Source organism: Sinohyriopsis cumingii, chromosome 17 (genome assembly GCF_028554795.1).
Source record: "Sinohyriopsis cumingii isolate HCF-2022 chromosome 17, ASM2855479v2, whole genome shotgun sequence".
Lineage (NCBI taxonomy): Eukaryota > Metazoa > Mollusca > Bivalvia > Unionida > Unionidae > Sinohyriopsis > Sinohyriopsis cumingii.
The window spans coordinates 35,480,701-35,494,884 of record NC_142977.1 but is presented as its reverse complement, the minus strand read 5'-3'; the positions used below and the strand labels follow the sequence as shown (position 1 = coordinate 35,494,884).

Genomic DNA, 14,184 nt, shown 5'->3' with positions numbered 1-14,184 from the left:
TTACCAAAATACATACCTTATGTACTTGCATATAAACCCATGTGCTCGTAAGCTGACCCCCAAAACTGAATAGGTAAAAATGCTAAAAAGTGCATGACCCATATATAAGCAGACCCAAAAGTCTGTGAAGGCATAACTAGATACATGAGGCTAACTACTAACTGCATTTATTTAGGCAAACTTATATTAGCAAGCGTTACCTGTATAACTCTCTTGGGGTTGGCATGTAATATTGTTACACAGAAATGGTATAACCCAGTTTTACAAAAATATAGTAATCGTGCTAATATTACAGAGTGAAAGGCAATTACACAGCAAAGTAATGGCATAGTTGCCAGTCAAAATTCCCTCTTAACCCAAGCCAGTTTGAGGGTTTTAATGATAAACTGGCCTGTATTGCTATCAGAAAACAAAAGAAAAATCTGCCAATTATAAACAAAGGAGATGCTGAAACATCCAGCTTTCCAATTTGTGGAAACTTGTGATTTGTTCAGCCAAAGCACAAAACCAAAATAGATTGATGATGATCTTAGCTGATCTATATTCAGAAGTTTAGCCTTTATTATTACCAATCTTTCATGAACATGTAACAGTTACGCTGGTTGTGCTTGCATAATTGGATGTTTGTACCTCTTTATAAAGATTATCTCAATTTGAAGCATCGCTTATATCATTGAAAAAGATTAACTCATGAGCGCATGGATCAACGTAAATGAAACAGCAATTACTGACTAGCTGAAGTGTTATCTGGAAGAATGCAATTTGGTTGAAAAGAATGAATAAAGCAAAATCTGCATCTAATATGATTGGGAATAAACAAGGATTTGCAATGTGTAAGTACTGTACATTATAGTACAGCCTGGTCTCCCAGGTAAACTCGAACTGTCCCATGAATTACGAAGTCTTTATTTACCTTTATTTAACTTCATGTTGGAGAAATCAGAAAATATGCACATGCAAAATAATAACAAAAGCAATCATAGTAGTTTATAACAGTTTAGTAAGTGTTGGGACACTGAGAATGTTTATTTTTTCACATGCATCTACCTCTTAGGACTTGGAAAAAAACTCTTTTTTTTCGTGTCCCAAGATTTACAGCCATTATGGTATCTAAAATTCTTTCAAGTTTAGACCTTGGCCCTCAGATAAGCCGTCACATTACTCCAAGCACTGGCCTAAGGAGATTTACTCTTAAGACTATATACTTATATATATATTATTATACAATGGTTGATGAATCTAGGGACCTTGATTACTACAAATATTGACACCCTAGCGCTAAACAAGTAATTTCAATAATTTGCTCCATACTGGGTTTCTGCTTGGTATTGAACCTAGGACCTTTTTAGCAAGATAAGACAACTATTGCCTGCCTGCACGTTCCAGTGCCCATACTACCATTGCTACTGTCACATCACCCAAAAATGATGTTTTGGCAGCCGTTCATGTACGGTACTAGAATGGAATAACTCTAGCAGAATGCATACATGTACATAATGCTGTTTGTTGGTTTTTAATGCCACTTTAAATACACTGTTGACAATTAGCTAAGTGCCTGCCACATCGACATTGGCAGCCAAACTTAACAGGCATGGGCAGGTATCAAACCTATAATCCTTGGATTATTCATCCAACACTTTACCAACTGAACTACCATGTCTCCCTGCATATAAGGGACTGATACTTTAGAAGCTGAAAGACCTTTTATGAAATTCCAGATAAGACCATTTCATCCTTTCAGCAGCTGAGTGTTGAAACTCTCTGATATTATAGCAACTGAACTAAACTGGCTCCCAGCATAAAATGGTCTGAAAAGACTTTCCAGGAATTCATAAGACCATATCCTTCCTTTTTAACTGATATTCTTCAGCATTAACAAAATTTTTAAATTAGTTGCTTTGGTGGGCAACCAGGATGTCAGATTGGCACCCTTTTCATTTAGACCCAACATGATATCACAAGTTGTTTGTTGGCAACCCCATGTTCTTTGGTGATTTTCAGGATGGCTGCCATAGTGGCCATATCGGATACTGGATTCATCATAAGAAGTCTTTCACTGAAAGCACAATGCTGAGATGATTAGCCTTCAAGAGAAGTAGTGATATGATTTTAAAAATGGCCATTGTGGCAACTGCATTAAAAGTCATATAAGCACCATTTTCATTTAGGACCAACTAGATATCATAAGTCATTGAATGAAGCCCAATGCTGATATGACCATCTGTTAAGGAGTAAAAGTTAGTAAAGTACGTTTAAACTTTATTTACCACTAGTACAGTTGCACAGCCTCTAGTTCCAAACCCTATGCAGCTCAGTGGCTTGTTGCTATCTCTCAAATTGACATAATTCTTGGAAATTCTTTTCCATTTCACAAGACGACGGCAATCATATCTCCCTATACTCAAAATGGCACATGATGTCCATTAAATGTAATTGTTTCCCTTCCAGCTTTTATTCACAAGAATCTAAATACTCTTTTTATTCTTCTGTGTTGATTATTAACACTTTTCAAGAAGCTTATTTTCCCTTTCATCTTAAACATGCATCACTTTCTGCATGCCATTTTTAAAAATTCTATAATCAACAGTTTGATCAGGCAGACACTTCGCATGAACAAATAGGTGATTTTCAAAGTGTCCGGGGTGCTGCTGTAAAGTTAATCCGGTTCCCTGACTAATTTCAATAATTCTAAGATGAAACCCGGATCCAAACAAACACGGATGAACCAATTATCCTGATTTTTTGGTAACAATCATTTCTCCATAGTTTTTGCTAGTATGCATACATGCCAACCCCTGACGAGGAAAAAGTGTAATCCAAGTGGAGAAAAAGAGGAATCCAAGCAGAAAAAGAGAAATCCACAACCAACATGCTAAAAATTCAATAAACAATGATTTATTTGCCCCTCTTGTCTTTTAACATCATTTACTGCTTAAAGTTTTCATAGGTAGCACTTTTAGCTTTCGAAAGCAACAGATTTTCATGTTGCATTTTAAAAAACTTTGTACCAGCTGAGACCATGAATGTTTTGCACACCAGTAGAACACAAAGTACTGGGTTACTAAGCCTGGATCTGAATTCACTTTTATTTTTGTTAACAATACTGAACAATCTCTCAGTCAGCATTAGAATGGTAAAGAACCAATATTCCTTTCATAACCTGACAAAAAAGAGGAAACATATCTTCCAGTGACTGTGTCTTTTAGCTGGGAAATAAGGTGCCACTGCACATCAACTTTATCTGCATTAAGTATATTGTCAGGTAGAATCCCAACTTTATACTGCAGGAATTCTCCTTCCAGATGAGCCAAGGTAGGCAAAGATGGTAATAGAAAGGGACAACTCCTGACAAAGAATCTAATACTTTTGAAGCTTTTTAACTGTCTCTCATTTACATCAGCAACTGAAGCATTTAAAAGCACTTCATCTCCATATGGGAATTTTTGGAGCATGTAATCACAGGCTGTAGCATAATAATCTCTAACATTATCATAAAACACCTTCACAACTAGAGTAGAATTGTGTTCTATGAATTCTCTTGCTTCTGCACCAATAGCAAGATCTTCATTATCTTTCTAGAACTCGGTAAATAACACCTCTGCATTTATAACATTCATGTCTGCAATTTAGTTCTGCTGAAGATAAGAAGTTACCTTAGTATTGGAGTTCGTATGATGAGCTAATTCAATGTTTCTTTATTTTCAAGTGTTTCTCCACATAACATTTACCACCATGCCCAATATTAAAATGAGCATGATGCTGCCCTAGAATACAGGGACTCGTATCGTTGCTTAAAACTGACCTGTCATACATATACTATATAGTACATGTATGACAGGTCAATTATAAGCAACGATACGAGCCCCTGTGCCCGAGAATGGAACGATGTATTATGCCATTCATGTATTCATCTTTGAAGGATTCATTGTTTGTTTTTTGTTGTCTTTTTCTGATCTACCTGAGAAATTCTTTGAAAAAATATATGTGCTCTAACACAAACATCGACTAGAATACATCTGATGACTTTTAGCGCCAAATAGTAAAATTATTTCCACACAGCCTGCAATAGACGTCATGTGATGCTGCCCTCATCTTTGGAGGATTCTGTTATTTGATGTTTCGTTTATTATTGGCACTTTTCTAATCCATCTGTGAAATTATTTGAAAGGAGATATTTTTGCTCTCATACACGCATTGACTAAAATAAATTATACTTTTCAGCGCCAAATACCTATAGACTGGTTCTGTACTAAATATAAATTAGAAGAAAAAATCTGCGAGTAAAGATTAAAAATTAGAAAACCAGTCTGTTCTCTCCTCACTAAGCCAAACAGCAGCTATAAATAGAATACAAGGTCAAAAGTTTGAAAGTAGAACCAGCATGTTTCCGGGTAATAGGATAGTTGCTATAAATAGAACATAATATTTTTAGGAAAGTGCACTGACAAGTGTACTCTTATAGTCTAGTTACATAGAAGCCATCTTTTCTAAAATACGGTCTGTGGGATTAACGGGATGTTAATAAAAATGAGAAAACAAACAATTGATTTTTTGGAAGGTGGATATACCGAAAAAGCGTAATCCATACACGTATATATGTAAGGCATAATTAATTGAAAAAAGCATAATGATTACACCAAAAGCGTAATGGTTGGCATGTATGAGTATGCCATAAGTTCGTATTTCAAGGGTAATTTTCTTAAGACTTAAGGCAAAATTGTAAGAGTTGGCAGGTCTGGCCTTGCAATGTCATTGCACGGTGATTACTTGATCAAAGGAATCAACTAGTTAAATTCTATATGATGAGTTATAAAGATAATAATACCAGTCAGGGATTGGGGATGAATAAACAACATCTAAAGATAGGAGGGAATGCCATCAGGCATCATCTTCCTTACTAATCAAATTTACTTTAACAACCACTTATGTCAAGTTGAATAATCAAGATGACTACCTGAAAAAAGAGAAATCACAACACTGGCTACAACACTTGTAATAAAATTTATATACCCCAGACAGTACACTTTCATAATTTTAAACTAATTTGCAGTTCTCATCACTGCTCTCCAAAGTCGGCAAATTTACAAATATTTGCATGATTCACACGATTGGGTGCCCTATCCTATGCTGATAATGGTAATTAGGAGGAGTAACAATATAAAGTTTCAAGATGGCCACTGCAACAGCCAATAGGATGTCCAATTGATATGATTATACTATTAGGACAAATTAGCCCTATATTTCATCAACAAGAAGTTCATATTTACAAAAAATACATTGATAGGCATGATGAGTTTCTTCCAGAATGGTGGATGAACAATTTCCACGGACGCTGTGTCTCTCATGTCATTATTCATGTCAGTATAACCAATGTTTATGCAGTGCTCAAGGAAAAAAATTTTATAAAAAGGCCCAGGGTATGTGACTTTAAAAAAATCACAAGCCCTAATGCAAATTCCACAAGCACGGACTCCAATTTCCAAATGCCCAAAATTGCCCCTTTTTTAATATTATTTGTCACACGATACTGCGATTGCTATGCTTCAAATATGAAAAGATTACAACAAAACCATATTAAATTTACTTCTGTGTTTATTTAGATCTCAAAATCTTTTAAATAAAGCAATGTTTTCCTCCAGGACATGAGATCAGCCATTGTCTAATTGCTTTAACAATGTCCTTGTTACACTGTGGATCAACAGTGTTTATGTTCACTAGCATGTTAAGCATGTCTAGATTTATACAGTTTCTGTTTATACTTTTGTTGTTCATAACACTCAATTTGTTTAACCAGTGTTTCATTACACTAGTGTAAGTGTGAGTAAGGGACAGCTGTGTTATTTTAGACTAAACTTTAACTTGAAACATCTTGAACAACGAAATAGCATTAAACACTAACCTAAAAATTCATACTCAAGTGCTTTTGCCGAAATACTGTTTAGTCAGGCTTTCGTTTTTATCTCAACACCGCCAAAGACAGCTGATTTTTAATCAACGACTCAAAAGCCAACATGACCACATTTGATCACTTTATTACTTTTAATACATCCAAAATCATCCTGCATTTGACCTCAACTCTCCAGATTACAACAATAAAGTATTCAATTAACAACTTGCGTACACAAAGTAGCCTCAGTTGCAAAACGTAGCCACACACATCACTGCACGCGTTGCAGTAATTGTTGGAACAGTTCTGGTACATACTAGACTTGCTCTGGCTGGTTTCAGGCACATAAATATCCATAACGTTATTTGAGAATCACATGCAAGTTAACGCCATGTGAGCACTAGTTGAGTAACCTAGGCAATGTTCCTATTTAAAGATCACACACTTTACTTTAAACACAAAGTTTACAGCTTTCGATAGAAGTATGATAAATAGACGATCTTCATACAGGTAAGATGCATATATGAGGATAAATATTAATAATTTATTACTCTTCCAACAACTTGGAAGTAAATTTCCCCATTTTTCAGTGCATCAAAGTTTTCATTTCATCACAAAGAAAATTTAAGTGATTTCCATAAGTGTTGCAAAGATTAAAAATAAAAACATTCTTTCATGTAACCGAGTCCATTTGATCCTAAAGGCTTCAGTTTTGAGAATGTCGAAACTGACCAGCAGAAAAGTCAAACTGGCCATATGGCATCTTTGAAAATATGAAAAATCATTAACTCTGCTCACATTCATAACTGATGTACCTGGTTATTTAAAGTTGATGTAAAAACTCCTTTTTTGTGTGACAGCAAACCAGACTTCTCAGAGCCCTGTAATCTGTCAGAGCTTGCACCTTTCCTTGGTGTTGGTGACTCGTGAGCAAGACCAAAATCTACAAGGGCATACCTGGTGAAAAATTGGGTAGGAAAATTACTGTTTGAACAAGTGCAAAAAATGACACTGAAATCAAAAGGAAGGTGATAAAAATTAATGTAAATGTTAGTATGTGCAACAGGAAAACAAATGTCATTTTTACAAATGTAAATGCTCACATACCTTATAAGAAATTAAATGATTTTGTTTAAATGTAATCTTGCTTTGTGTCATAGAAGCCTATAATCATGATGACAAAAAAGTCAAAGTGATTATGAACTTTTGTATCACTGATAATGAAGAATTACTGTATATGGGCCACATTCCTCCAAAAGAAATTTGAAATGATAACTTTTTGAAATAAATGGAAAATATTCTTGCACTGAAGAAACATATACTGGGCAATGTAAATAAGGATCTTCTTGATACTCAAATAAGGAACAACTGGATAGAATTTATTGAATCACCCTTTATCAGATTTATTTAATCACAAAGATCACTAGTTTTTATCACCCTTTATCAGACTTATTGGATCACAAAGATAACTAGTTTTTATCACCCTTTATCAGACTTATTTGATCACAAACATCAATGATTTTCATCACCCTTTATCAGACTTATTTGATCACAAAGATCACTAGTTTTTATCACCCTTTATCAGACTTATTTGATCAAAGATCACTTGATTTCATCACCCTTTATCGGGGCCCAAATGGCCGAGTGGTCTAAAGTGCTCTCCGTTACAGATTACTGCCATCTGACCTCTGTCTGCATAGGTTCGAGTCTCGGGTTCAGCCAATGTGGGTATGTGAGAAAGCTTGCCAGTAGCTTCTCGAGGGTCGGTGGTTCTTTCCGGGGTTTTCCCGTGATCTTCCTCCACCATTAATACTGGCCGCCATGTATAGCCTATCGTGTGCTGAAAAATGGCGTTAAACCCTACTACTACAACAACAACAACAATCACCCTTTTTCAGACTTATTTGATCACAAAGATCACTAGTTTTTATCATCCTTTATCAGACTTATTTGATAACAAAGATCACTAGTTTTTATCACCCTTTATCAGACTTATTTGATCACAAAGATCAATGATTTTCATCACCCTTTATCAGACTTATTTGATCACAAAGATCACTAGCTTTTATCACCCTATATCAGACTTATTTGATCACAAATATCACTAGTTTTTATCACCCTTTATCAGACTTATTTGATCACAAAGATCACTAGTTTTCATCACCCTTTATCAGACTTATTTGATCACAAAGATCACTAGTTTTTATCACCCTTTATCAGACTTATTTGATCACAAAGATCAATGATTTTCATCACCCTTTATAAGACTAACTTGGTCACAAAGATCAATAGGTTTAATCATTCTTGATTAGACTTATTTGGTCCCAAAGGTCAATAGTTTTCCTCAACCTTGATCAGACTTATTTGAGGTATGGTGGTGCATATAACAGGAATGCTCCAATGCAGTTGAATATACTTGGTTTACAAAACTGAGTGCTTATTTTAATTAAATTTATTTAGAGCTTAATTTAAATTTTTAAATAAAACAAAATATAAAAATACGAATTCATGATTTTTTGACACAAACAAACACACACACAAATAATCCCTTAATAAAAACAGCATTTTGGGCAGATCAAATTTTGCAAAGTTTAACATTTTTGAAGAGTCATTAAAATATCTGAAAACTGCTGACAATCTTAAGATTCTCATCTATTCTCATTTCTTGCTGAGAAAGAAAAGAATCAATTATTCTTTATACAAATAAATCAAATATAGATTTTATATGGTGAAAGCTTTCCAGAAAGTAACATACTGCTTTGTTTCCCTGTTGTACAGGAAATTGCTGGGTTTGACATCCCGATGTATGATATTAAACTGATGCACTCTTTTCAGGGCAAGTAGGAGGTTCCTCATATAATCCCTCACTTCACTGACACTCAGCTTCAAAATGTAATCCTGAAAAGCAAAGACGACTCTGTGTAGGAATCTCAGTATTATTCTCCAAAGTCAGTTTGCTGCAAAAAAGTGGCAATGAAGAAGGCAGAAACATGCAGATCAAATTTTTTAATCTGAAAATCATAATAAAAAAACAAAACAAAAAAAATCCCAAAAAAGTCTTTCAAAAATGCAAATGTCATATTGGCGAAAAAGATTTTCCAGTAATCCAGCATAAATCCATTTATTTTGTACAAATATTCTTTTCAACTTGAAACAGCCTGAGCTATCATGAACTCCAACATGCCAAATTTAAGGAAGAAAAAAATTTTCTGTAAGTGCACTACAAAATTCTTTGTCATAACCAATGACCTTGAACCTCATGGATAGAAAATCGATGAGCTTGGGGGTCATCCATTTAGCATGTACGCAAAAATCTAGCAAAGTTTGACCCCTGACCCCTGTACACATGCATACTTTTTTTTTTTACAACCTCCCTCCTGCATATGTACGAATGATGCCCCCCCCCCCCCGAATTCTATAGAAAGTCCTATATTTAATCCACACAGAAACGATCAAGGATTAATAAAATTAATGTGTTTAATAAAACAGACAGTCCACCAATATTGAATGTCTGGCTGCATCAAAGAAATAAGCTGCGTAACTTTAAAAATTTTGTCTAATGTCTGCTAAAATTCAAACGCCAACTGAACCCAGTCAAACAGGTTACATATTAGACAAATTATTATCGAGGTTTCACCACCCAACCCCCTTGTTTCCAATGCGTACATACATTATCAGTAGAACCCTCCCATACACAAGCGTATGCATCTGAGTTAACCCCCCTCCATGCGTACATACTAAATGGAAGTCCCCTTCTCTCCCACATGTTAATTTTTGGTCAAATATAAAATTAAAATATTTTTGACATATTTAAGTGACATCATTCAAGGGCTTCATCAAATATATTCACAAACAATGCTTTTAAGTTTAAATAGACCCATCTCCTCAAAAAATTTTCATCCACATGTCCACCCATTAAAGTCAAATTTCACTTAATATCTGGTGCCATTTTCTTTAAAAGTACAGACTGGTCCACTAACAAAATTCATTATCAATATAATGAACAAAGAAAGACACCACCTCTTACTAAGTCAAGGTTACATGACACTATCTCTTCAAACATATGCTAATTTCATAGACTTTTAATGACATACAGAGATGCGAAAGACAAAGTTTTTTGTCTTCCTGGGAGGGCTGAATTTGAGAGGCAGTGACAGGGTCCATACAGACAGAAATGTTCAAAAACTTGCAGCCGTGCAACAGTACAAAATAAAAAGCACAATAAAAAAAACGGTTCTTTGTAATCCATCTTCTCGTTATGCAGAAATGTGGAAGATATTACATGAAATGCATGCACATGCTGCTTAAAGGGAGTCTACTCATGTTATTTCCTTTTCGGTTTCCATTTTGAGTAAGTGCTATATGTTCACAAACCAGAAAGTACAATGAAAATGAAAAACACAGAATTACATTTTTATTTCCAACAAACACAATCATTTATATATTGCCAAAATTCAAGCATTATTCAAGGACCTATCTCCTTTTCTCAAAATAGGAGGCCTTGAAATGACACCCTTAAAATTCATGCATTTTCAAAGACTTTCAAGGACTGTACGGACCATGAGTGAAGGTTGATCCTAACATAAATGTAACCGAGTAATGTATTTGATGGAGAAATATAAAGTCCTGTGGGAAGTGAGGAGTGCTGGATGTTCATCAGAGAGGTACATGTAAATATCGTTATTAATCCTATCTGTGGTATTAAACAACTCATGTTCCCTTTTTATATTCAATGTAACTCATTTCACGTATCCCACAAAATTGTCTGATAATTTTCCTTACATGTAATATTTGCAATTGCACTGTAAACAACCCAGATGATGCAAAATTAACTTCCTACTACTCACAAAGGTTTTTGAAAGATATCTTTTATCCTACCTGGAACTTCTCATGTGGGATGTATGGCATCACTATGACAACATGATCCCGATTTCTGAGACATAGCTCCACACCTATCACGTTATCTTGGCCACTGAAATTCAAAATAAAATTTTATCACAATTGCACTGTGAATTCATTTTTCGTGGGCATCAATATTTTTGTGACTTTCAAAATAATTTCTCAGATAATACTTACTAGATCACGTTAATTCCAGGAAACAGACTCTACCAACTCCTGAATTAAGCAGTCCTAAAATGATGAAAATTCCATTTGGCCAGCTTTGTAACATACAGACTAAGGGAATATCTTACTCATTACCTCCACATGCCACACAAGCAGTGGGGGACAGGACAATATTTTTACATACAAAAAATCTTTCAGGACATGAGACTATAATGTCACAATTACTTTTTGCTGCAAGTTTAGCAAAGCCAAGAAGCATATTAATGAATCATCAATGCCCCACATGAAAACTGAATCCAATAATAGATGACAGAGAAAATAAATTTCTAAGTAAATTTTGTTATTTCAAGAACATCTCAAAGGGCAATAACTCTTGTGCATTCCCTCCTATTCATCCAGTAAAAAACCCATGCACCCTGGCTTACAGGCCCAGAAGCCATGCTTGGACATTCTACTGGGCTGCCTAAAATTGGAGGAACCCTCCCCAACAAGTCAGGAGAACCTGTACAAGTCATGGAAATAAGGGTAAAATGTGTCCCGTGTCTAAAAATTGTATCGTCATCTCTTCAACCAGATAACACATCTGTTCCACAGAGATGCTGCTAGGAATTTTTTTAAGAGGGGGAGGTCCCCCATACCTACTTTCGGGGGGGGGGGGGGTGTAGAGAGGGAAATGGGCGAGATATCGCTGAATGGTAGCTAATGAGTAACAACAGTATTATAAAATATATGTATACCTAATTAAAGACAAGAATTTAATTATTTTATAGCACTTCTTCCACAACAAGCACATAAGGTATCTGCATACCTAATTAAGTTTGCTGAACTGGTAAATATTCTTCTCTGCTTCTTCTCACTCCACTTTTTCAAAGCCTTTGCAGATGGGAAATTGTCTATATGACCCACTGTATCTGAATAGTCATCAGTTTATTCACTATTTCTCATATTAACCTACTCCTCAAAGCAGTGTTAATTCGGTTTTGTGAACAAAATCCCCTCTCACAATCTGCTGTTTGTAATGAAAGAACCACTGTAATCTTGGTGAATTGAAACAAATTATACTGGAACATAATTTTCCTCAACTCCATCATGTTGTCCCTAGAATATTTATGTTGTAAGATCACATTTTTTGCAAGGCTGTATTTAGCCAAGGTTGCAGCACCATCATTGAGAGCTGTTTGCATGGCACAAATAACAGCATCACTTTTTTACTGCCATTTTTGAAACTGCATGTACCACTGCTGACTGGAATTCCCACAGCATCACAGATTCCCTAAGTGCTTAGACATCTGTCGATTCCATATGCTGTGTCAAAGTTGATGTTCAAAAATTTGTGCAACCACTGACGTTAGTAAATGGATTATTTTTCTTATGTTCCTCAAAAAAAACCCCAACACATAACATCCCTCCTTTTGGTTATTTCCTTAACCAGTTGTAGGTACTCAGCCACTTGTCTTCTAATTTCAGTTCCTTTTTTTCCCCTCAGTCTTCAGTTCCCCTTCCATGTGCCCTGATGACGAGGTGCAGGCTACTTTAGTGTCACTGGTTTGTATGACATCTTCATTATGCTTTGGAACATGAGAGATTTCCTCTTGCTCTAAAGTACTGATCATACCAGACTATCTAACTGAGTCATCCATACCAGACGATCTTACTGCAAAGAAATCTGTTATCTTCCTTTTCGGAATACTTAAGCTCACTGCTTGTAACATTCTGTAAATTTCTAGTATGGCTGATCAATGGATCAAATTGTTATACCCTTCTTCAGGATCAGAACCCCTACATAATTTCGGTTTAAAAAAAGCAGACTGGTTCCATATATATATATATATATATATATATATATATATATATATATATATATATACATATATATATACACACACACACACACATTATGGGTAGTATCTATCTATCGACCAGGAACCAAGCTATAAAATAAAAAAAAAAAAACAGCAGCTGATCTCGATCTTATCAATGCTTGTATCGAAACACTGCATCTACCTTATTATAGCTTGACTGAGATCATTAGTAATATGGATGAAACAAAGAACAACAAAAACACACCAGTGAGCATTGGGCAAAACAAATTGTGGGAACCACAAATAATTTGCATGACCTTTCCCGCATTGGTTTTGAGAAGCCGTGCGACTAATGATATTTTTGCAAGAATCGTGCAATCCTGCAGCCTGGCAGCATCTCTGGCTCCATGGTGATTTGCAAAATGTCAACATTTTGTTCACCCCTTTCTGCTTAAGTAACCACTGCTGCTGGTTGTAAACATCACACAATGGGGGGGGGGCAACAGCATCCATACACGGCTCATAAAAGATGTTGACTTCATATGCATGCTTAGAATATCAATGCTAACTTTTTGAGACTTATTCGTTATGTCTCTTCGTTTGGCTGCATTTTTGTATAACTACATTTGAAACTTCCTCTGACCGCATAATGCAGATGCTGCTGGGAAAAAATGACATATATGCTGTACATCCTTGATAAGGCTAGTGTGTCTTCCATTGCTTGAAATTTCTTGCCTCTAAGGCATTTGATTGACATTTTATACTGAAACAGCACAAGATGAGGGGAGAAAAAAAAAACACAAATTAACTTTACAGTCTGTCAAGTAGTCGATAATACAACACTCGTTGGTAACGGAGAAAGTGAAAATGGTATTGTGCTAAACTAAGCTGGACAGCATGTATTCACTGATAGTGTGTTGTTTTCAAGGCCAAAATATTCAAAATCTCTGGACTGTGACAAATTTACCCGAACTTGGATGTATGAATAATGTTTACAAAATGTACAGCACATGGTTCCCAATCTTTAGAAGCATAAGAACCGATTTTTAACTTTAAAACATGTTGTGGATGGCCACATGCTAACAGTTTTACTTTTAGATCTGAAATGCTATGTGAATTCATCAACTCCGTGGATAACTCTGTGGCTCCCACAGGTACACTGTCCACAAGCTAGGAACCATTGTTGTAGAGGAATGATCCTACACAAAACAAATCCAAATTCCAGGTGGATAGCTAAAATTTTTCAATTATAATGGCATGGATTGATGCATAGATATCCGAAATTGACAGTATGGAAGTATAACTAAAAACAGTCTACACCTAGGGGTGGCAAGGGTAGGTAAAAGGCAAGGGTAGGTAAAAGGCAAGAGTTATTACCTTTTGTCTATATGAGATAGATAGAAAAGATGAATTTTTGTCTTTTTAGTTGGG

The 14,184-nt window shown here is 35.4% G+C and overlaps 1 protein-coding gene across 1 annotated transcript in view; it reads right to left on the bottom strand.

The window, feature by feature from the left end:
* Positions 1-14,184, bottom strand: part of LOC149778419 (cell division cycle 7-related protein kinase-like) — a 61,804-nt gene that overhangs the window by 25,445 nt on the left and 22,175 nt on the right. The window contains exons 5-7 of the mRNA XM_089939244.1: positions 10,766-10,859; positions 8,643-8,785; positions 6,703-6,844 (exon numbers count right to left, since the gene is read on the bottom strand). Of these exons, the coding sequence (XP_089795370.1) occupies positions 6,703-6,844; positions 8,643-8,785; positions 10,766-10,859 (379 nt within the window). The remainder of the gene's footprint in view (positions 1-6,702; positions 6,845-8,642; positions 8,786-10,765; positions 10,860-14,184) is intronic.